The sequence below is a fragment of the Girardinichthys multiradiatus genome, chromosome 15, assembly GCF_021462225.1.
Source record: "Girardinichthys multiradiatus isolate DD_20200921_A chromosome 15, DD_fGirMul_XY1, whole genome shotgun sequence".
NCBI classification, from domain to species: domain Eukaryota; kingdom Metazoa; phylum Chordata; class Actinopteri; order Cyprinodontiformes; family Goodeidae; genus Girardinichthys; species Girardinichthys multiradiatus.
In genome coordinates, this window is record NC_061808.1 from 22,332,179 (window position 1) to 22,355,620 (window position 23,442).

At 41.3% G+C, this 23,442-nt stretch overlaps 3 protein-coding genes and 1 long non-coding RNA gene across 13 annotated transcripts in view; 3 read left to right on the top strand and 1 right to left on the bottom strand.

The window, feature by feature from the left end:
- Window positions 1-619: 619 nt before the first annotated feature.
- LOC124881953 lies at window positions 620-12,142 on the top strand. Its single transcript, XM_047387958.1, has 8 exons — window positions 620-736; window positions 982-1,050; window positions 6,308-6,429; window positions 6,545-6,605; window positions 6,689-6,841; window positions 7,367-7,456; window positions 9,734-9,925; window positions 11,382-12,142. Exons 2-8 carry the CDS (start codon window positions 990-992, stop codon window positions 11,753-11,755), a joined length of 1,053 nt encoding a protein of 350 aa, XP_047243914.1. The 5' UTR covers window positions 620-736; window positions 982-989; the 3' UTR covers window positions 11,756-12,142.
- LOC124881955 lies at window positions 9,773-20,162 on the bottom strand. Its single transcript, XR_007041782.1, has 3 exons — window positions 20,026-20,162; window positions 17,277-17,379; window positions 9,773-9,908 (listed from the first exon to the last, which is right to left on the bottom strand). It is a non-coding gene; the product is annotated as an uncharacterized LOC124881955 (long non-coding RNA).
- LOC124881954 lies at window positions 14,471-17,881 on the top strand. 6 transcript variants are annotated; one of them, XM_047387961.1, is made up of 9 exons: window positions 14,471-14,537; window positions 14,814-14,882; window positions 15,040-15,161; window positions 15,275-15,335; window positions 15,433-15,588; window positions 16,380-16,448; window positions 16,631-16,699; window positions 16,830-17,024; window positions 17,268-17,881. In XM_047387961.1, exons 2-9 carry the CDS (start codon window positions 14,822-14,824, stop codon window positions 17,546-17,548), a joined length of 1,014 nt encoding a protein of 337 aa, XP_047243917.1. In that variant the 5' UTR covers window positions 14,471-14,537; window positions 14,814-14,821; the 3' UTR covers window positions 17,549-17,881. The 6 variants fall into 6 exon arrangements, with proteins under 6 accessions (XP_047243917.1, XP_047243915.1, XP_047243916.1 ...); XM_047387959.1 differs by having other exon boundaries at window positions 14,490-14,537; window positions 14,727-14,882; XM_047387960.1 differs by lacking the exon at window positions 14,471-14,537 and adding an exon at window positions 14,559-14,627 and having other exon boundaries at window positions 14,727-14,882.
- Window positions 20,080-23,442, top strand: part of LOC124881951 (A-kinase anchor protein 7-like) — a 60,906-nt gene continuing 57,543 nt past the window's right edge. For 4 of the 5 annotated variants that reach the window (XM_047387953.1, XM_047387954.1, XM_047387956.1 and 1 more), the window contains exons 1-3: window positions 20,080-20,673; window positions 20,752-21,010; window positions 23,228-23,386. In XM_047387953.1, the coding sequence (XP_047243909.1) occupies window positions 20,500-20,673; window positions 20,752-21,010; window positions 23,228-23,386 (592 nt within the window). In that variant the 5' untranslated portion in view covers window positions 20,080-20,499. The remainder of the gene's footprint in view (window positions 20,674-20,751; window positions 21,011-23,227; window positions 23,387-23,442) is intronic. The other variant, XM_047387955.1, reaches the window with a different exon arrangement.

The following is a 23,442-nucleotide window of genomic DNA, read 5'->3' on the forward strand; positions in this document are numbered from 1 at the left end:
TTTTTGTTTCTTTCTCCACATTTTTATCTCTTCTTTATTCACCAAAAATAAAAAAGAGGAATCACTGAAGTACAGTTTTGCTTTGCACTGTATCTTTATTGTCTATATATATCATTCAGTCTGTCCTGTCTTCATCCATCTGAGTGTGGTTTGGCTCATCCACAAAACAGGACAGGTCCAGACTGCAACGAATAATCAGGAATGCAGAGAGAATAATCAGGGCTGACCTTCCCTCCATCCAGGACCTATACAGGTCTAGGGTCAGGAAAAGAGCTGCTAAAATCTCTGCAGACCCCACACACCCTGCACATAAACTGTTCAGAGCTTTACCTTCAGGCCGCCGCTACAGAGCACTGTTTAATAAAACCAGCCGCCACAGAGACAGTTTCTTCCTCCAGGCTGTTTCTCTGTTGAACATTCAATAGAGTACAAAACAACAGCATACAGATGTTGCAAATGCACCTTTTTTTATTAGATATGTGTATATTGTACATTGTAAATATGTATATTCTGTAATGCAAAAACAGAACAAAAGAGCAAAGGGTACCGGAGTCAAATTCCTTGTTTGTATGTACGAACTTGGCAATAAAGCTGATTCTGATTCTGATGTGCACTGATGGGCGGACCTACTGAAGTGTCATCTGCTCTGACGGCCCCCGTTCGTTTGAAGCCTTTACGTCATGACGTGAAGAGAAATAGTCGAGAAGTCACTCTGACTTTGTGTTTACGGCAGACGGTGAGTAATAAAACAAGTTCTAGTCTGTTTTTTGGGCTTGGAAGTTATTTATAGCTAATTTAATTTTAAAAACGCGATACTTTTATTTATAGTACTATATTTTTTTCATCTCAAACTCTCATTTTACATTACAGTCATTTTACATTAAAAGTTTTATTTCTACAAGAGTTATTGCTTGTTATAAATAACGGACAACGGGAACAGAATGCCACATTAGTATGAATAAAAGTCTGTTTGCTGTTCAGGATAAGTCATGGCTGTTCTGCTGAGGAAAGTGAGGCGCACAGACGCAGCAGCTGCCTCAGTGCTGGAACGTAAGTAGTGACTCCTTTGTGGAGGTGGCTGACCCATAATACCAGACTGAACAAACTGTAGATCCAATTACACACATTTGGTTTCACATTCACAAGCACAGATAAATATGTCCTTAGTCTCAAATACAGCCTAGAAATTATTAAATAAATGACTGTGTGGTTGTGTTATGCTTAATATCCTCTCTGATACTGGGACAGCTACAGGGGTTAGACAATGAAACTGAAACACCTGTCATTTTAGTGTGGGAGGTTTCATGGCTAAATTGGACCAGCCTGGTAGCCAGTCTTCATTGATTGCACATTGCACCAGTAAGAGCAGAGTGTGAAGGTTCAATTAGCAGGGTAAGAGCACAGTTTTGCTCAAAATATTGATATGAACACAACATAATGGGTGACATACCAGAGTTCAAAAGAGGACAAATTGTTGGTGCACGTCTTGCTGGCGCATCTGTGACCAAGACAGCAAGTCTTTGTGATGTATCAAGAGCCACGGTATCCAGGGTAATGTCAGCATACCACAAGAAGGATGAACCACATCCAACAGGATTAACTGTGGACGGAAGAGGAAGCTGTCTGAAAGGGATGTTCAGGTGCTAACCTGGATTGTATCCAAAAAACATAAAACCACGGCTGCCCAAATCATGGCAGAATTAAATGTGCACCTCAACTCTCCTGTTTCCACCACAACTGTCCATCAGGAGCTCCACAGGGTCAATATACACAGCCGGGCTGCTATAGCCAAACCTTTGGTCACTCATGCCAATGCCAAACGTCGGTTTCAATGGGGCAAGGACCGCAAATCTTGGGCTGTGGACAATGTGAAACATGTATTGTTCTCTGATGAGTCCACCTTTACTGTTTTCCCCACATGCAGGAGAGTTATGGTGTGGAGAAGCCCCAAAGAAGCGTACCACCCAGACTGTTGCATGCCCAGAGTGAAGCATGGGGGTGGATCAGTGATGGTTTGGGCTGCCATATCATGGCATTCCCTTGGCCCAATACTTGTGCTAGATGGCCGTATCACTGCCAAGGACTACCGAACCATTCTTGAGGACCATGTGCATCCAATGGTTCAAACATTGTATCCTGAAGGCGGTGCCGTGTATCAGGATGACAATGCACCAATACACACAGCAAGACTGGTGAAAGATTGGTTTGATGAGCATGAAAGTGAAGTTGAACATCTTCCATGGCCTGCACAGTCACCAGATCTAAATATTATTGAGCCACATTGGGGTGTTTTGGAGGAGCGAGTCAGGAAAAGTTTTCCTCCACCAGTATCACGTAGTGACCTGGCCACTATCCTGCAAGAAAAATGGCTTAAAATCCTTCTGACCACTGTGCAGGACTTGTATATGTCATTCCCAAGACGAATTGATGCTGTATTGGCCGCAAAAGGAGGCCCTACACCATACTAATAAATTATTGTGGTCTAAAACCAGGTGTTTCAGTTTCATTGTCCAACCCCTGTACATTGCATTGCAAAACTATTACTTTGGCGATGTTTTTTTCACATTACATCGATTAATTTCAATGCTTTTTATTGAGGTTTTCTCTAAAAGTTCAACAAAACATAGTGCATATTTGTGAAGTAGAGGGCAAATCCCACATAGCTTTCAACAGTTTTAAAAATACAAATCTAAAAAGTTTGCCGTGTCCTGGGCCTCCTCCCGGTGGGACGTGCCTGGAACACCTCCCAAGGAAGGCGTCCAGAAGGTATAGATGCCCGAGCCACCTCAACTGGTTCCTCTCAATGTGGAGGAGCAGCGGCTCTACTCCAAGCCCCTCCCGGATGGCCGAGCTCCTCGTCCTATCTCTGAGGGAGTGCCTGGCCACCCTACAGAGGAAGCTCATTTCAGCCGCTTGTATCCGGGATCTCGTTCATTCGGTCATGACCCAAAGTTCATGGCCATAGGTGAGGGTAGGAACGTAGACCGACCAGTAAATTGAGAGCTTTGCTTTTCGGCTCAGCTCTCTCTTCACCACAACGGACCGGCACAGTGCCCCCATTACTGCGGCAGCCGCACCGATCCGTCTGTCGATCTCCCGCTCCATTTTTCCCTCACTCGTGAACAAGACCCCGAGATACTTAAACTCCTCCACTTGAGGCAGGAACTCCCCTCCAACCTGAAGAGAACAAGCCACCCTTTTCCGGTCGAGTACCATGGCCTCGGACTTGGAGGAGCTGATCTTCATCCCAGCCGCTTCACACTCAGCTGCGAACCGCCACAGCGCATGCTGTAGGTCTTGGCTAGAGGGGGCCAGCAGGACCACGTCATCCGCAAAAAGAAGAGACCAAATCCACTGGTCCCCAAACCAGACCCCCTCCGGCCCTTGGCTGCATCTTGAAATCCTGTCCATAAAAGTTATGAACAGGACCAGTGACAAAGGGCAGACCCCCTCCTTGAACCGCCACCTCCCTTCCTTGAACCGCTACCTTAATGTGGTGGAGGGGTTTGAGTGCTCAAATGATCCTAGAGAATATGATGTCTGGGGCCTAAATGCCCCTGGTAGGGTCTCCCATGGCAAACAGGCTCTAGGTGATGGGTCAGACAAAGAGCGGTTCAAGAATCCCTCATGAGGACGAAAATATCGAGGCACGTGACGTCGCCCGGTACAGCAGAGCCGGGGTCCCACCCTGGAGCCAGGCCTGGGGTCGGGACAGTCTCTGACTGTCGTCTCGGCCTATGGGCCGAGCGGTAGGTCGGAGTACCCGGCCTTCTTGGTGTCCCTGTCGGGGGTGCTGGATAGTGCCCCTCCCGGGGACTCCATTATTCTGCTGGGGGACGCCCACGTGGGAAACGACAGTGACACCTGGAGTGGCGTGATCGGGAGGAATGGCCTCCCCGATCTGAATCCGAGTGGTGTTTTGTTATTGGACATCTGTGCTAGTCACGGATTGTCCATAATGAACACCATGTTCAAACATAAGGGTGTCCATCAGTGCACTTGGCACCAGGACACCCTAGGCAGGAGGTTGATGATCGACTTTGTTGTCGTATCATCAGACCTTCGGCCGCATGTTTTGGACACTCGGGTGAAGAGAGGGGCTGAGCTGTCCACTGATCACCACCTGGTGGTGAGTTGGATCCGCTGGAGGTTTGAGAAAGCCTAACAGACTTGGCAGGCCATTGCGCATAGTGAGGGTCTGCTGGGAACGCCTGGCGGAGCCCTCGGCCAGGGATGTATTCAACTCCCACCTCCAGGAGAGCTTTCACCAGATCCCGGGGGATGTTGGAGACATAGAGTTCGAGTGGACCATGTTCTCCGCATCTATTGTCGATGCTGCTGCCCGTAGCTGCGGCCGTAAGGTCTGTGGTGCCTGTCGCGGCGGCAATCCCAGAACCCGGTGATGGACACCGGCAGTAATGGATGCTGTCAATCTGAAGAAGGAGTCCTATCGGCTGTGGTTGGCTTGTGGGACTCCTGAGGCGACTGACGGGTACCGTGAGGCCAAGCGTGCTTCGGCCCGGACTGTGGCAGAGGCAAATACTCGGGCCTGGGAGGAGTTCGGTGAGGCCATGGAGAAGGACTACCGGTTGGCCTCGAAGCGATTCTGGCAAACCGTACGGTGCCTCAGGAGGGGGAAGCAGTGCTTCCCCAACACTGTTTATAGTGGTGGTGGGAGGCTGCTGACCTCGACTGAGGACATTATCGGGCGGTGGTAGTAATACTTCGAGGATCTCCTCAATCCTGCCATCACGCATTCCGTGGTGGAAACAGAGGCTGGGGACTCGGGGTTGGACTCTTTCATCACCCAGGCTGAAGTCACCGAGGTGGTTAAAAAGCTCCGCGGTGGCAAGGCTTTGGGGGCGGATGAGATCCGCCCTGAGTACCTCAAATCTCTGGATGTTGTTGGGCTGTCATGGTTGACACGCCTCTTCAACATTGCGTGGTGGTCGGGGACATTGTCTCTGGACTGGCAGACTGGGATGGTGGTCCCCCTTCATAAGAAGGGGGACCGGAGGGTGTGTTCCAACTACAGGGGATCCCACTCCTCAGCCTCCCTGGTATGGCCTACGCCAAGGTATTGGAGAGGAGAGTCCGGCCGATAGTCGAACCTCGGCTCCAGGAGGAGCAGTGTGGTTTTCGTCCCGGCCGTGGAACACTGGACCAGCTCTATACCCTCTACAGGGTGCTCGAGGGTTCATGGGAGTTTGCCCAACCGGTTCACATGTGTTTTGTGGACCTGGAGAAGGCATTCGACTGTGTCCCTCGTGATGCCCTGTGGGGGGTGCTTCAGGAGTATGGAATCGGGGGCCCTTTATTAAGGGCCATCCGGTCCCTGTACGAGCGGAGCAGGAGTTGTGTCCGCATTGCTGGCACTAAGTCGGACCTGTTCCCGGTGCATGTTGGACTCCGGCAGGGCTGCGTTTTATCTCCTCTGAGTTAATACTTTGTATAACCACCTTTTGATTCATTTACAGCTGCAAGTCTTGGATTTAAAGATGTTTTTTCCTGTTCTGAAGTGTTTTTTATTTTTGTCTGTGTCCTATATGCATTCTTAGCGTCCGAACAAAAATTTCATTATGGGTTCATAATGACAAACATTGTTGATTCTTCTTGATTCTTTAGGGTACGTCTCTTTCAGCTGACATTTCTACCCATGCTTCTTTACAAAATAGCACAAGCTCAGTGAGATTGGATGGAGAACGTCTGTGAACAGCAGTTTTCAAATTTGCAAAAGACTCTCTGATTGATTTAGGCCATGGACTTTGACTTGACCATTCTAACACATGTATCTAAATATGTTTCATCTAAACCGTTCAGTGAGTGCAGTGTTAGTTTTCCTCCATGTATGCTGTTTTGGATGTCGGATAAATGGTCAAAGTTCAAATGTATTATGACTATTTTAACGAAGGCTTTCTCTTCAGGATATCCTCAAGTCCTTCAGAGTTGAGATTTTGTTTTATAGCCTATTCTTGTTTTATCCATGGCCTGTCTGCTGTAGTCCTTGAGCTTCATGAAGCTGTTTGTTCATCAGTGTTCTCCAGCAAACCTCTGAGACTTTCACAGAACAGCTGCATTCAGTTTAACTACAACTTTACATATTTGGTTATCTCTGAAGTCCGTGGGTTGCCCTAGATTTTATTTTCTGGGTAAAGGGCGGCTAAAAGAAATGTAAGCCACACTATTCAGATTTTTAAAATTAATTGCACTGCCCTGTGTTGGTCTAGCATATAAAATTCCAATGAAATTTCAAAGGGTGAGAATGCTTTGTCAAAGCACTGAATTCAGTCAAAATATTTCCTCTCAGGAGCAGATTTCCGCACGGATTCAGAGATCCGGTCTTTGACTCGAGAAGACCTGCACGAGCTGTTTCCTGGACCTGAGAAGCTGAAGCTGAGGAGGACCATCTTCAGACTCATAGAGAGAAATGTGAGTTTCTTCTTTACTTTGTATTTTGCCTCTTTGCAGCTTATATTATTGAACAGTGACTGTGTCAATTCTTATCCAGATAATTTTTGTTTTTTGTTTTGTTTTATTCATGCAGAAACCAGTAAATGTGCTCCTAGAAGAACTCAAAGGTTTCATCCCACATTATTCTCTCAGGGGTATGATATGTTTTAACTAATACTACTAAAATCACATTACATTATTTATTCTTCTAACAAATGACATTATACATTTTCTTCAGATTCTTTATCTTGCAGTGGGGTCTTGGTTGACTACCTTCATACCATGAAGGACATGAAAGCTCAGCTGAACAATATGCAGAGTTTCATTGAAGCACACATTGATTTACTGGAGGACATCAGCAAAGCTGAGCCACACCAGGAACCTAACCCAGGTTATAATGAAATGTTATTGTGATGTATGGCTCAGGTAACTTTTTCTGATGGTTTCAATAAGTCTGTAACACAGACAGACTTGCATTTATGTGTGACTGTGAACACGACTTTCTAGTGCCAACAAACTATTAACACACCTAATTGTTTTCTATATTTTCTTATGTTTTACAAGAAATGTATATGAAGTTTCTTTGCTATCAAATAATTTCTTTAATTTACCTTTAAGACTGCTTGATAATTCAGTGGTTTGGGTGGTAAAAACTTTGCAAGCCTTAAAATTCTCAGTCTCTCTTGGTCAAACCTTTGAACTTAGCTGGAAATTGTGAGTGCGCAGCCAATGTTAAATGTTACAAAGAGCTCAGAATCAAGCTAAGAACATGGTTTTTCTTAAGTTTTTTTTTAACCTTTCTTTACTTGTACATAACATTGGAGAGTGTTTAGAAAAAGACAATTCAAACAGAGTAAGGTAAGAAACACTGTTGAAAACTATGATTTGATTTAGTTTTTTTTGTAATACCTGACAGATATTTTATCCAGCCCTGGCACGATGGCTCCCAGTCCTCCACTGGAGCCTTACCTTAAACCAGCAAATGGACATTCATATGGAGCTGAAGGTACATCTCATGTTTCACTTGCCCCCTTTGCTTTTAGTTTCTGTTCCCACATTTATATCATACAGAAATGTCTTTTGACTTATTCCCGTCATACATTTTCCTGTCTGCCATAGTGAATACTGAGATTAATGTGATGTTTTAAGCTAATAATGATCCAGCATCTCCTTCCTATGCATTTGACACTGCAGCATACACATTTTAATATTCAGATAAGGCAGGCTGCCAAACATTTATGGGACATGCCAAAAAGTTTCCTTGTTATGACCGACTACTATGCAACAGCATATGTACCACACCCAATGTGCCACTGCCACACAATTTGCAAAATTACTACCGTATTTTCCGCACTATAAGGCGCACTTAAAAACCTTTAATTTTTTCAAAAAATGACAGTGCGCCTTGTAATCCGGAGCGCCTTATATATGGATCAATTGGTTAATTGGTTGATCCATACTGGTTGTACACGGCGCTCTGTCAAAATGTTTCAGTACGACTGGTAAACTACAAAGCCACACCGCTTGCAGCATTACGGTTACCGTAGTCAAGGGTGTTGCCAAAGTAATAGCGGTAAACACCTGTACTGTGCTTACTCCTAGTCCAACACCACTTGTGTGTGTATAACGTTTGAATGTACTGTTGCAGGAATTGCCTGAACTATATGTGATTAGAAGCTCAGTGTGTGGGGTGTATGTTTCGTGTGTGTGTATGGAAGATGTTGACATTACTCCTCCGGACAGAGGTGGCGCTGTGTGCTGCCATAGCTGAGAATCAAGAGTGAAGGAGTGACGTCGGTATTATTGTGTGTGTGGGGTGGGTAGAGACGGCGACCGGAGCAGCGGTGTATGAGTCTGTAAGCCCTGTGTTTTTACGTGCTGCAAAGTCATTAAAAAGAACCCCGAATCTCGTCAACAACTCAGTGTTTTGATGCTGTTTCTTCATGCTCAACTCAGCAACGTATGAGTGAGGGAGTTAACCCCGAGGAAACTAGTAACTTCGGCCCTAGAGAAAGCGTCTCCCCTGTGTCATCAGACTACGGTCAGGGGACAGAAACAGGAAAGGTTAACAGTACTAACGTTTGATTTAGTGCATCAAACTGTTTCTTTTACGTGTTTACTGAATCAGGGAAAAGTTCCCTTTCACGTTTTAACTAACGTTTGATTTCAACTTCAACTTCATAGACTCCAATGCATTCCTAACGTGCGGTTGGCTCTATTCAATAGAATTCTATGTAGAGGAGATCTTACCATGAGAGTGAATGGAGTTATCAGAACGCTGGTTTGTAGTGTATTAATAAAGTTTGACTGACTGACTTATCTGACTGTTTTGTTGACATTCTCTTTAGCACAGCTCCATCTAGTGGATGCATAACGCAACCCCAGTCAAACGTTTGACTGCAGTAGCTTCTATTCTATGCGCCTTATAATCCGGTGCGCCCTATATATGAAAAAAGTTCTAAAATAGGCCATTCATTGAAGGTGCGCTTTATAATCCGGTGCGCCTTATAGTGCGGAAAATACGGTATTTAAATGTTGAAGCAATTACCTTCTAATAATATTGGGTAATCTCATGCTACGCTATGCAACCACTCTGTCTGTTCGGATGAAGATTCTGATAACTAAAGGGACTTGACTTTATTTAATTTATTAAATGAGACAATGATACCAAGGCAAAAGTAACTAATGTCCCAGTCACGCTACTCCATATCTGCCAGATATAGGCATGATGGCATGAGAAAATAAACATTCTACATTACCCTCCATTACATTTAAAACTGCAGCATACATTGTTAATTTTGACAGCAAATTTTAACCTAATTTTAGTCACTGTCTTTTGACTAAAATGGGATTTAGTTTTTGATGAATTAATTTGCAGTAAATTTAGTCGGCTAAGGCATGAAGTCAGATAGGAAGGCCTTTTTATTGGGCTTCAATGCAAAAAAAGCATTCCTCTCTACGTAAAATTATCTTTCTAGACATACGTGAATCAATTATCCTAGTTTGGAACTAGCAAGTTAAACTTACATTTTGCTTTACTCATACTAACTTTTTCTTTCTGTAATAGTATTATTTGGAAAGTCTTTTTCAATAAAGTTAAATTAATGGGATGTGCACTGTACGCAAAAATTAAGTCTTACTATTTTTTCAACTATTTTTAAGTAACTCACAAGTCAGTCATTTTCATATAGAATTTTATTCAATGTGAAGAGAGCTCCTGTAAATGGTTAAATATGTTCACAGATTCACGGATGTTCATTTATTTCTCTGTCTGTTACCACAGTGATGTACCAGATGGTTGTCGGTGGTAAAACCTTTGATGCTCATCTTCAGCTGATGGCCAGGGTCCAAGCTCAAGTGCAGGACCGGGTTCAGCTCATTTCATGCAGTCAGGATGGCCAGGTCCTCATAGTCTTCTGCCCAATCACTTCACGTGCCGGGGCAGATGTTGATGGAGCCTTGATTAATGTAACAGGTAAACAAAATATCAACTCATACAACTTAAAATGAGATCAGTTTGCAATTCAATTTCAACTTGGAGTCTGAGTGTTTCTGAGAGCTGAAGTTTCAATAATTGTTGAAGAGCAGGCAAATTAGTATAAGTTGGTATCAAACAATTATGAATGTAATCTTTATTTATTTATATATGTATTTGGTTTGAAGCTAACCATGAGGTTTGACAATGAGTGCCTTCTACTGGAAGAAAAGACATATATGATATCTAGATACCATAGCAATTTCTGTCCAAACATGGACTCAGTCCTCCACCTTAACCGCCAGGCTGTACCATCTTGTTGCTCCAAAGCTAGAAAACCTCTTAGACCCAGGACAAAAAACTGTGTTGAATTTTTCCCAGCTATAGGTTTTCCGACGAGCTGACATTTATAATCATATTCATTTAATCAGAATATTGTGGAAAAGTTCATTTGTTTCAGTAACTCAATTCACTAAGTGAAACATATGATTTAGATCAATTACACACACACTGATGTTTTCAGGCCGTTATTTATGATGATATCCCGCTTACAGCTAATGAAAACATGACATTTCAAATTAGAATATTACATCAGACCAAAAAAAAAAATTTTTTTAAACTGAAATGTGGGCCTAATGAAAAATATGTTTAATATCTGCTTAAAGGTACTTTTATTCTAACAAACTAGTCTCACTGGAACGCATATTCTAATTTATTGAATTTGACCGTTACATAGTTGTAGGGTGTTGTAGGGTGATGTCACCATTCCACCATTTCCTAACTTCACTGCCTCTCTCTCATCTTCGAGGCTGCTTTTATTTTGTTTTATTTGAGAATGTATTTTGCTCATGTTTATGCTATAATTTAGTTTTAATATTTTCTGATCAATTTATTTATATTAGTTTTTTTTACACTGAGAATGAGCCAGAACAAAATATATATTTTTGAAAGGCTTTCTTTACCTTTCGTTATTGTAGGTCCTTCCTCCCAGCAGCCATAGGACTTTATGACTATCAAGCTCCCAACAAACTCATACTCAAAAAGTTGTTTACATTCCTACTAATATTTGCACCCTTTGCACATTTTTTTTTTTTTTTTTCATTCTGTTTAAATAGTATTCTGTAGTTTTTTTATGCATAAATATTCAGGCACATTTTGTACATTTTTGAAATTATTGCCTAGAAGAAAAATAAAGTCTAGAAAAATAAAATCTAGAAAATTTCCATACTCAACAGCACATTTCTCTGAATCTGGGTGTGCTATTTCTGATAACTGGGCATAATTCTTTTTCTTGTTCTTGTGTTATAAATTTATTTCTCACTTTTTATATTATATTTTAACTTTGTGTGAAAATACACACTTCAATTTGCCTGTCACATATATTTTTAATCTATTCTATTCTATTCTATTCTATTCTATTCTAGTATACCTCATGCTAAACTTTTGTTTTCCGCAGGAGATGAACCTCTTATCCTGGTGTTGATGCACCACACACTTGAGATCAAGCACCCAGCAACAAGGAGGATGTGGTCGGATTACTCAAATATCGTGCTGCATGTCGATGTTTTCTACCATGGGACATCGCGCGGATTGTTGAGGTGTCAAGAAAACGATGCTGCTGTGATCCAGATACAGAACAAATTACTGGAATACTGTACTCCAAGAAGTAAATGGGCTGTGACTGGTGAATATAACAGCCCCGACATTGACAGCTGCTCCCATTTGGACGATGGGGGCAGTGAGTTTGGCTTTAGGTTGTTCGGCAGTGACAGCAGCAGCAGCAGCAGTAGTAACAGTGATACTAAAAGTATTTGGGGCCCTGCAGAATAGAAGTTTATGCATGTTTCTTCTTTTTCTCAATTTTCACTTATGTGAATAGTATATTTCAATCAATGTTATAATTGTTGTTTTGAGATGCTGTGATTATTTAACATTTTATTTTATGGCAGTTTATGTTTTTTTTTTATATTTGTCCTTTAATATGTTTACTGGAAACAACAGGTGGTGCAATGGTGTAAATCAAATAAATAATCCAATGTTGTTTAATCATATGCAAATTTAATTTTAAAATCATTCAGTCTCTATTTTGTAATTAATTGCATATTCAGATTGCAATGACAACTTCTTTTGGAAATCTGTAACGGTGTGTTGACTTGAACACCCAATTGGGGACATGTGTTGTCAGATAAAGTGAACAAAAATTAAACATAAAAACTATATTTGATCACATATGCAGGTGTGATCATACACATATGCATATACAAATGTATACATATGTAATGCTTTAAAATACTTTTTGCTTTCTACTTGCTTTATTTTGTTTAAATAACCATAATAATAGCATATATGAACAGTTATCAATCTGGGTGGCATGGCTTTGGCCATTTATGTTTTCTACTAGCCCGTCTTCAGGTTCTGGAACAGCATGTTACAAACTTTATTTGCAGAATGGAGTTTATCGGAGGAGTGGTATGGATCTGGTTGTATGTAGGGGGGACACCATTATTGAAAAAATAACTGCTGTACAAATGCCTCAATAAATTAGCATATTATTATATTGATAATTTATTTCAGTAATTTAAGAAGTGAAACTGGATTTAGTACACACAGGGTTATATATTTCAACTAATTATTTGCATAATTTGTATAATCTCAGTTGAATGCTTTATGAAGATGTTAATATAATTTTGTAGCAGGTTTTCACACCTGCCCACACTATCAAAACTACTAATACCCTGTTAAACGATCATGATCTCACTGCTTGATTGGCTAGGAAACTTGTCTGACTTAAATCCAGTCAAAATCTATCGCCTAAGTATATCGTCTAAGATAAGACTTCCTATCAACTGGAGGACCTGATAACGTCTCCCCATCATGCCTGAAAGTCTGTGCAAATCAACTCGCTCCGATCTTCACCTGGATCTTCAACAAGTCACTGGAGAAATGTGAGGTCCCCTCTTGCTTCAAACGATCCACCATCATCCCAGTGCCCAAGAAACCCACCATCCTAGGATTAAATGACTACAGGCCTGTAGCCCTGACGTCTGTGGTCATTAAATCCTTTGAGCGGCTGGTGTTGAAGCACCTGAAAGACATCACAGGCCCCCTGCTGGACCCCCTGCAATTTGCTTACCGAGCAAACAGGTCGGCAGATGATGCTGTCAACTTAGGTCTACACTTCATCCTGCAACACCTCGACCACCCAGGGATCCTGTTTGTAGACTTCAGCTCGGCCTTCAACACCATCATACCAGACATCCTCCACCAGAAGCTCACCCAGCTCAACATCCCAGCCTCCACTTGTCAGTGGATCAACAGCTTCCTGACGGACTGACAGCAGCAGGTGAGACTGGGGAGCATCTTCTCCCGCAGCAGATCAATAAGTACTGGTGCCCCCCAGGGGTGTGTTCTATCCCCACTCCTCTTCTCTCTGTACACAAATGACTGCACCTCAGCGGACTCGTCCGTGAAACTCCTGAAGTTTGCAGATGACACCACTGTCATTGGACTGATCCAGGACGGTGATGAGTCTGCATACATACTGGAGGCTGGTACACTGGTGCAGTCAGAACTACCTGGAACTCAACCCAATCAAGACTGGAAATGGTGGTGAACTTTTGGAGAACACCACCCATATACACCCCCCTCACCATCCTCAACAACACTGTGTCGGCTGTGGACCACTTCAGGTTCTTAGGAACCACCATCTCTGAGGACCTGAGATAGTCTTCACACATAGACACTGTTCGAAAGAAGACCCAGCAGAGACTGTACTTCCTGAGGCAATTTAAGAAGTTCAACCTTCCACAGGAGCTGCTGGTCATCTTCTACACTGCCATCATTCAGTCTGTCCTGTCTTCATCCATCTCAGTGTGGTTTGGCTCATCCACAAAACAGGACAAGTGCAGACTGCAACGAATAATCAGGACTGCAGAGAGAATAATCAGGGCTGACCTTCCCTCCATCCAGGACTTATACATGTCTAGGGTCAAGAAAAGAGCTGCTAAAATCTCTGCAGACCCCACACAACCTGCACATAAACTGTTTAGAGTTTTACCTTCAGGTGGCGCTAAGAGCACTGTTTACTAAAACCAGCCGCCACAGACACAGTTTCTTCCCCCAGGCTGTTTCTCTGATGAACGTTTAATAGAGTACAAAATAACCTCATACTGAAGTCGCAATTCCACCTTGTATATGTGTATATATGTATTTAAGGACATAAAGGTATATGCAGAATATATCTTATAACGCAAAACAAAAACAAAACAAAAACCCCAAAGAGCAAAGTGTACCGGAGTCAAATTCCTTGTTGTATGTACGAACTTGGCAATAAAGCTGATTCTGATTCTAATAACCTCAGGACAGCCGCAGGCTAACCACCCCCACTGCATCAATGCACTGATTCATACAAAAAGATCATCAAAATAATTAGCATAAATAAACACTTAAATGATATCACTCTGTGCGTAATTAGAAATACATTTTTGATGTTACTCTAATTTACTGAGATGCTGAAAGAGGCCGCCATCCAGTACTGTTTAGAGCGCCCTCTATGGCCTGACGTGAAACAGCTCTGGTCCACGTCAGTTTCACTTTCATTGGACTGGAAGCGGTGAGTATCAATAACAATACACTAAAATGAGCACAGACGTACATAGATTTAGTTCTGTTGAAATAAATAATATCCTAAGGTAGTTATAAGGTAAACTTTGCAAATAGACGCCACATTATCCAAGTTATTTAGTCGCGATGAGGTGTGATTCAGCGATTTGTAAGGTTTTTATGTGTTTCGTTTTTACAGGTCCAGTTCATCGTACTGACAAGTAACCGAGTAGATACGCGGAACGAAATAAAACTTTAAGCTGCCTTCTGCTGTTTATTCCTTCAGGTGAAAAAATGAACATTTTACTGAAGGAAATACGAAACCACAGTTCGAGCGCAGCGGAGAAACTTGAACGTAAGTGACATTTGTTGGATCTACGACGAACCGGGCCAATTCACTTCATTTTTACAGACACTTCACAAGCACACACGATTAATAAGCTTTCGTCCGTTATATTATACCTATTGTGTTATGTTTTAATGTTTATTTCCCCCCTAAAACCATTTTTTAGATGCTGATTGCCGCACAGACGCTGAGCTCCAATCTCTCACTAGAGAAGACCTGCATGAGCTTTTTCCTGGAGCTGAGAAGCTAAAGCTGAGGAAGAGCATCTTTGAAATAATAAACAAACAGGTGTCTGTTTAGTATGCCGTGTTGTGATTAAATGCATTCACACAAACTTAGATTGGTGCAATGCATACATACATTTACCCTTATGAATTATCCTTTTCTTGTCAATCAAACAGAAACCTGTTAAGAAGCTCCTGGAGGATCTTAGAGGTTTCATCCCAGATGATTTTATAAGGGGTATGTTTTTCTTTTTTTTTTTCTTCCTAAAATATATTTAAAAATAGGATAGCTTACAAAAAAGCATGATTGTATCAACCTTGCACTCTCCGTTCAGATGCCCTAACCAGCAATGGTGTGTTGGTTGACTACCTCTATCTCCTGAAGGACATGAAGACTCAGCTGAACAATGTGCAGAGTTTCCTTGAAGCACACATTGGTTTATTGGAGGACATCAAAGCTCAGCCACAGCAGAAATGTGATCAAAGTCAAGGTTTTACTATTTTAATACATCCTAGAGGCATGCTTAATTGTATTTTGACTTGGCCAAAAGTAGTTAGATGCTTGTTTTTACACACAGGTGAACCTTCCCATTCTTAAACCATGTGCTTTAACATAGAGTTGACCTGGTCTTTGTAGCTGTGACAACTTCAGCTCTTCTGGGAATGCTTTCCAAATGGGTTAGGTGTGTTTATGGGAGTATTTGACCATTCTTCCAGGATAGCCTTTATGAGGTTAGACACTGATGTTGGACAAAGCTCTAAATTATTCCAAAGTTGCTCCATTATATTGAGGCTAGGACTTTTCACATGTCAGTCAAGTTCATTAACAACACACAAACTCCTGCTCCTGCATCCATGTCATTGTGGATCTTATGTTATGCGCTAGTGCAAAGTTATGTCGGTTCTGTTCCGAAATCTAAAATGCCTTGGTATGCTGCAGCTGGCTCACATAATGACTATTTTTGCATACAGCTAGTCAACTCATGTAAGGGTTAAGTTGGATTGGCAGGAGGCCAAAAAAAATACTGATTTTCATGACTGTTCAGTGCAAAAATGTTCTAAATTATGAATGCTTGTAAATAGTGATTGTCTCTATTGTATTAGAGACAGACAAAAGCTGATGTTTCAGTTGAACAAATTCCATTTTGAGGTTTTTTGTTGATAATGTGTCACAGTTAATTTTAACTTACAATATGTCAGTCTATTAATAATAAGCACTGTTTTATGTTAACCAACTGGTGGACTGAGTGGGTTTACTATGACACTTTGCTTCATTCTACAGCTAAGGTGCTGGTTGGTGCAACAGCTTCCACACATGACCCAAGAGAAGCTATTTCACAAAACTCTCAAGGTATGTATCGATTTTAATATCTTTCTTAATATATTAGTTGTATCAATTATTTTAAAAGGGTTGAACTCCTTTTAAGTTGATCTTAAATGCATATTGCCCTCCTTTAAAATAAAATTAGACACTATAATACTTCCCCCAAGTAATTATTTCTGTTAATTCATTCAATTCGTTCTCTGTGGCAGAGAACCAAAGTTCTTGGATTTTTGGGTCACCGAGCTTTGACTTATATGGTCGTTCCCAGATTGCAAAAGGTATCGCCTTTGTCACCATTAAAGTGGTGTGCCAAAAATCCTGATATTCCTTGAAAACTATTTTTATTTAATGGTGATGTTTTCTGTGTCTTAAAGTTGTTTAACTAAGTCTCTGAAACTTGCTTCTTAGTGACAGTGAAGTACAAGATGGTGGTCAGCGGTAAAACATTTGATGCCCATCTTCAGATCCTGGAACAACTTAAGCGCTCAGCGCAGCAGCTGAACTTGGTAGAGAGCAATGACGACTGCCAGATTGTTTTTGTCTTCTGTCCCATTGTTTCACGTATAGGGACAGATGTGGAAGTAGCCATGAAAATGGTTACAGGTGAGACTATGAGTTTCCCACATTTTAAAGTATGAGCCATATTTGAGTTTTTAAAAAAGAATGTTTTCAGCATAAATTAACAATATCACATGTGTATATGCCACTTCAAGTTAATCACCTTTTTACCCTTCATGGTGAGATAACAATGTACATTTTTTGTGTCCCAGAGAGATACAGAATATTTAATCTTCCACTTATTATTTCCTTTATTCTGATATTCGTTCTCTCTTTTGTTCTTTACAGGATACGAACCTGTCATGCTTGTTTTGATGCATCATGCTCACGAAGCAAAACATGTTCCCACGATGGCAACCTGGTACTGCTCCCCTAACATTTTGCAGCATTTCAATGTTTTCTATCATGAGAAAATGAGAGGATTAATTACCTGCAAAGAAAATGATGTCGCCATCTCTGCAATACAAAATGAATTAATAAAACCTAAACATCCGTCCGTTGGATCTCAAAGTGATAATAAAGTCAGTAGTTTATTTGCAGGGTTTTTTCGAAGAGATAACAGCTCATAGCTGGCAGTGGTTGTGCTGGTTGTGATTATAACAACCAAACGTGTAAACAGTTAGGCAAGGAAAACTAATTCAGATCTGCCGGTCCTCATACAAGTTGTGGATGGATAACCAGTTTAAAGTTAAATCAATGTTGATATTTAAAGTTCATTCTCTGTCTTTTATTACATAGTGTTTTTGTATTCAATATGTCTGGCTTTTGTCTAAAAGCAATAAAAATGATTAAACTGCAAATGTGTCAGGGAAGAAAGCTGCATGTTTGTGTAAATGCTTGTGACATACTCAAGGCTATAAACAGTGATTTTAATTCACCAAATAAACCATAAATATCACAAATGTTTGTGTCATGGTTATTTTTACTATACAATTAAGAAATCCTTTATACCGAAGTCCTTTTTTATGTTGTGTGTTTTGGTTTGAATAATCTGGTCTATTGCATAGACACGTTTATTGCAACTGTTGGTCAATGTAAAATGTATTCATGTAACATATTCAAAAACACTTGACCAAAGTGCATTACAATTTAGACAATCATTCAGATAAATACAAGTATACAGTACCAGTTAGGATAATTTAGTATTGTTTTTCAATATGAAATTAATTTAAATGAGTACAAACATAATAGCCCTCTTCAAATATGGTGCTGATTACAGGTCCTTCTCAAAATATTAGCATATTGTGATAAAGTTCATTATTTTCCATAATGTCATGATGAAAATTTAACATTCATATATTTTAGATTCATTGCACACTAACTGAAATATTTCAGGTCCTTTATTGTCTTAATACGGATGATTTTGGCATACAGCTCATGAAAACCCAAAATTCCTATCTCACAAAATTAGCATATCATTAAAAGGGTCTCTAAACGAGCTATGAACCTAATCATCTGAATCAACGAGTTAACTCTAAACACCTGCAAAAGATTCCTGAGGCCTTTAAAACTCCCAGCCTGATTCATCACTCAAAACCCCAATCATGGGTAAGACTGCCGACCTGACTGCTGTCCAGAAGGCCACTAATGGCACCCTCAAGCAAGACGGTAACACACAGAACGAAATTTCTGAACGAATAGGCTGTTCCCAGAGTGTTGTATCAAGGCACCTCAGTGTGAAGTCTGTGGGAAGGAAAAAGTGTGACAGAAAACGCTGCACAACGAGAAGAGGTGACCGGACCCTGAGGAAGATTGTGGAGAAGGGCCGATTCCAAACCTTGGGGGACCTGCGGAAGCAGTGGACTGAGTCTGGAGTAGAAACATCCAGAGCCACCGTGCACAGGCGTGTGCAGGAAATGGGCTACAGGTGCCGCATTCCCCAGGTCAAGCCACTTTTGAACCAGAAACAGCGGCAGAAGCGCCTGACCTGGGCTACAGAGAAGCAGCACTGGACTGTTGCTCAGTGGTCCAAAGTACTTTTTTCGGATGAAAGCAAATTCTGCATGTCATTTGGAAATCAAGGTGCCAGAGTCTGGAGGAAGACTGGCGAGAAGGAAATGCCAAAATGCCAGAAGTCCAGTGTCAAGTACCCACAGTCAGTGATGGTCTGGGGTGCCGTGTCAGCTGCTGGTGTTGGTCCACTGTGTTTTATCAAGGGCAGGGTCAATGCAGCTAGCTATCAGGAGATTTTGGAGCACTTCATGCTTCCATCTGCTGAAAAGCTTTATGGAGATGAAGATTTCATTTTTCAGCACGACCTGGCACCTGCTCACAGTGCCAAAACCACTGGTAAATGGTTTACTGACCATGGTATCACTGTGCTCAATTGGCCTGCCAACTCTCCTGACCTGAACCCCATAGAGAATCTGTGGGATATTGTGAAGAGAACGTTGAGAGACTCAAGACCCAACACTCTGGATGAGCTAAAGGCCGCTATCGAAGCATCCTGGGCCTCCATAAGACCTCAGCAGTGCCACAGGCTGATTGCCTCCATGCCACGCCGCATTGAAGCAGTCATTTCTGCAAAAGGATTCCCGACCAAGTATTGAGTGCATAACTGTACATGATTATTTGAAGGTTGACGTTTTTTGTATTAAAAACACTTTTCTTTTATTGGTCGGATGAAATATGCTAATTTTGTGAGATAGGAATTTTGGGTTTTCATGAGCTGTATGCCAAAATCATCCGTATTAAGACAATAAAAGACCTGAAATATTTCAGTTAGAGTGCAATGAATCTAAAATATATGAATGTTAAATTTTCATCATGACATTATGGAAAATAATGAACTTTATCACAATATGCTAATATTTTGAGAAGGACCTGTATACAAATTAGAGGTTTGACCACATGTAAAATGTATGGGTTTTTTTAATAATAATATCTTGTTTATGCTAGAATTTTGCATATTTTATGTTAGACTGGATGTATATTCTCATTAATTACTAAATAAGCAGACCCAGACTTTATGCTGTACCCTACCTGGCAGTCTCTGGTCGAAATTTAGTTTAATATCGTATTTTATTTCGAAAGAAAAAACTTTTACCTTGAAGATCTAGATCGGAAGTTGGAAGTGTTTACAAAATGCTTCATCCGGTTTGTGCTCTCAGCTAGCACAACTGCTGAAATTGCTGTTATTTTCTCACTAGTCCGGATAATTTTCTGTCAAGCGCCAACATCGAGATTGCTCCTATAACATCGGCTTGATGTCGTTATTTAAAATGTGATTCTCTTTATTTTTAGTGGTTAGAAACGCAGCTCTTTCGAGACTGTTAGCTCGTAGCTGTGTAGCAACAACAGATGTTCTGCAGCATTAATTAATTCCAACAGGTGTTAGCTTCAAGAAAACATTGGTGGGTTGCAGATTCCTTTTTTTTTTTAAAGTATCCTGAATGTTTTTCTTCAAAACGTTTTATTTTTATATAAATTTGCATCAGTTTGATTTATCTAGCAATGATGTGTTGACTTTGCAAGTGTTAAATGTCCCTGTTTGATTTGTCAAAAAATCCGTTCGTCTGTCATGATTTCCGGCCGTGTGCTGCTGAGCCTCAGTTTGCACAGGTCGAAAAGTGTTTGTTCACAAATACTGAATGTCGTAAAGGAGCTACAAGTTTGGAAGCTGCATTCAACATTTACCAACATCTGTAATAAAGTAGAGACGTTTAAACCACCGGCACACCAGTTCAGGCCTCAGGTAAGAAAACAATTTCGCCCTCAGAAACTTAAACACAAATAATGCGAAAAATAGTTACACCATCGGTCTCTGTTTCAGGCTAAACGTCAGCCCTGCGTCTGTTTACCAGCAGTAGATGTAATGCAGACAGCCAGCATTTGTTATGGGGGAGAGGCCAATGCAGTTGCATCTAATGGTGAAGGTGATGATGAGGAGGGTTGTACTGGTGGGGCTGAAACCTTGGTTGAAGTGGAGAGCAGAATGCAACAAGTTAAGATGATTACTGCAGGCCAAGTTGATGCGACCTGCATGGAGGTCCATGGAAGTCCTGCAGATGCTGAAACCTCTAGAGGGTTAAGTAAGTAAAGCATACAGACTCAAATAAGTTTGTGGTTGGTTATCATGTTGTAGCGGAGCTCTCTGGTCGGGTGGTTTACCCTGTTAAAGTTTACAGTTAATTGAGAATACGTGTGATGAATTTATATTTTTATTCCACTTCGTTTTCAAGTCATAAGGAGTAGTGCTGTCTCATATACAGTGCAGACCAAAAGTTTGGACACACCTTCTCATTCAAAGAGTTTTCTTTATCTTCATGACTATGAATATTGTAGCTTCACACTGAAGGCATCAAAACTATTAACTCATGTGTAATTATATACTGAAAAAAAAGTGTCTTATATTCTAGGTTCTTCAAAGTAGCCACCTTTTGCTCTGATTACTGCTCCACACACTCTTGGCATTCTGTTGATGAGCTTCAAGACGTAGTCTCCTGAAATGGTTTTCCAACAGTCTTGAAGGAGTTTCCAGAGATGCTTAGCACTTGTTGGCCCTTTTGCCTTCACTCTGTGGTCCAGCTCACCCCAAACCATCTCGATTGGGTTCAGGTCCGGTGACTGTGGAGGCCAGGTCATCTGATGATGGTCCAACTAAACGCAAACCGGATGGAATAGCATGCCGCTGCAAGATGCTGTGGTAGCCATGCTGGTTCAGTATGCTTTCAATATTGAATAAATCCCCAACAGTGTCTCCAGCAAAGCACCCCCACACCATCACACCTCCTCCTCCATGCTTCACGGTGGGAACCAGGCATGTAGAGTCCATCCGTTCACCTCTTCTGCACCGCACAAAGACACGGTGGTTGGAACCAAAGATCTCAAACTTGGACTCATCAGACCAAAGCACAGATTTCCACTGGTCTAATGTCCATTCCTTGTGTTCTTTAGCCCAAACAAGTCTCTTCTGCTTTTTGCCTGTCCTCAGCAGTGGTTTCCTAGCAGCTATTTTACCATGAAGGCCTGATTCACACAGTCTCCTCTTAACAGTTGTTCTAGAGATGTGTCTGCTGCTAGAACTCTGTATGGCATTGACCTGTTCTCTAATCTGAGCTGCTGTTAAACTGCGATTTCTGAAGCTGGTGACTTGGATGAATTTATCGTCCGCAGCAGAGGTGACTCTTGGTCTTCCTTTCCTGGGGCGGTCCTCATGTGAGCCAGTTTCTTTGTAGCGCTTGATGGTTTTACAACTGTACTTGGGGACACTTTCAAAGTTTTCCCAATTGTTCAGACTGACTGACCTTCATTTCTTAAAGTAACGATGGCCACTCGTTTTTCTTTACTTAGCTGCTTTTTTCTTGCCATAATACAAATTCTAACAGTCTATTCAGTAGGACTATCAGCTGTGTACTGTATCCACCTCCTGCACAACACAACTGATGGTCCCAACCCCATTTATAAGGCTTGAAATCCCACTTATTAAACCTGACAGGGCACACCTGTGAAGTGAAAACCATTTCAGGTGACTACCTCTTGAAGCTCATCAACAGAATGCCAAGAGTGTGCGGAGCAGTAATCAAAGCAAAAGGTGGCTACTTTGAAGAACCTAGAATATAAGACACTTTTTTTTCAGTATATAATTACACATGAGTTAATAGTTTTGATGCCTTCAGTGTGAAGCTACAATATTCATAGTCATGAAGATAAAGAAAACTCTTTGAATGAGAAGGTGTGTCCAAACTTTTGGTCTGTACTGTATGTGACAAACCATGACAAAGTGCCAAATAGTTGTCAGGAAGAAGGAAATTTATATGTAGATTTTAGTGATGGGCTATTCTATTAATCTAAACCAAAGTGGCCAACTCCAGTTCTCAAGAGCCAATGTGCTGCATGTTAGACGTTCCCCTGGTTCTAATTGCCTGAATCAAATTAATGTTTTTTTTTTTACGAAGACTCCGTAGAGCTTAATGACATGCTTGGGAAGTAATGAAGCCATGAATGCAACAGTCTTGTAACAGGGACTCATATAAAACATGCAGCACTGATGTTGGCCTACCCTGATCTAAACCATTCCATGTAGCTCTGGTTGAATGTTGAAATGTGTTGTCCTGCTACAGGGTGAACCTATAGTGTCTTCAGGCTGATATGCAGTGTTACTTTTCCACTATACATCTTTTGTGTCTATCATATAAGATTTAAATAAAATACTTTAAATGTATGGTTGTAGTGTAACAAAATGTAAACATTTTCAAGAGTTATGAATACTTTTTAAGACTCTGTATTTTTTTACATGTTATCTGCAGCCTCAACAAAATCAAATGAAAAAAAATCAAAGAGGAGGATGAGGAAGGAGAGGCAGAAGCTGATGAAGAAGAAGCTCATATCAGATGAAGCGTCTGCCAGTTTAATGTCTGAGCTTCCATTTGCACTGACCAGCCCCACCACATGGAAGGAGCTTGGGTGTATGTATACCTCAAGATCCTGTCCTTTGCTTTTCTTCAACTGTGTCAGTGTGGCT

Coding starts and splice junctions, on each gene's coding strand:
- LOC124881954 (XM_047387961.1), top strand. CDS start 14,822: ATGAACATTTTACTGAAGGAAATACGAAACCACAGTTCGAGCGCAGCG. Junction 16,700..16,829: donor TCGTTCCCAGATTGCAAAAG/GTATCGCCTTTG, acceptor CTTGCTTCTTAG/TGACAGTGAAGTACAAGATG. Junction 17,025..17,267: donor AGCCATGAAAATGGTTACAG/GTGAGACTATGA, acceptor TGTTCTTTACAG/GATACGAACCTGTCATGCTT.
- LOC124881953 (XM_047387958.1), top strand. CDS start 990: ATGGCTGTTCTGCTGAGGAAAGTGAGGCGCACAGACGCAGCAGCTGCC. Junction 1,051..6,307: donor AGCTGCCTCAGTGCTGGAAC/GTAAGTAGTGAC, acceptor ATTTCCTCTCAG/GAGCAGATTTCCGCACGGAT. Junction 6,430..6,544: donor TCAGACTCATAGAGAGAAAT/GTGAGTTTCTTC, acceptor TTATTCATGCAG/AAACCAGTAAATGTGCTCCT.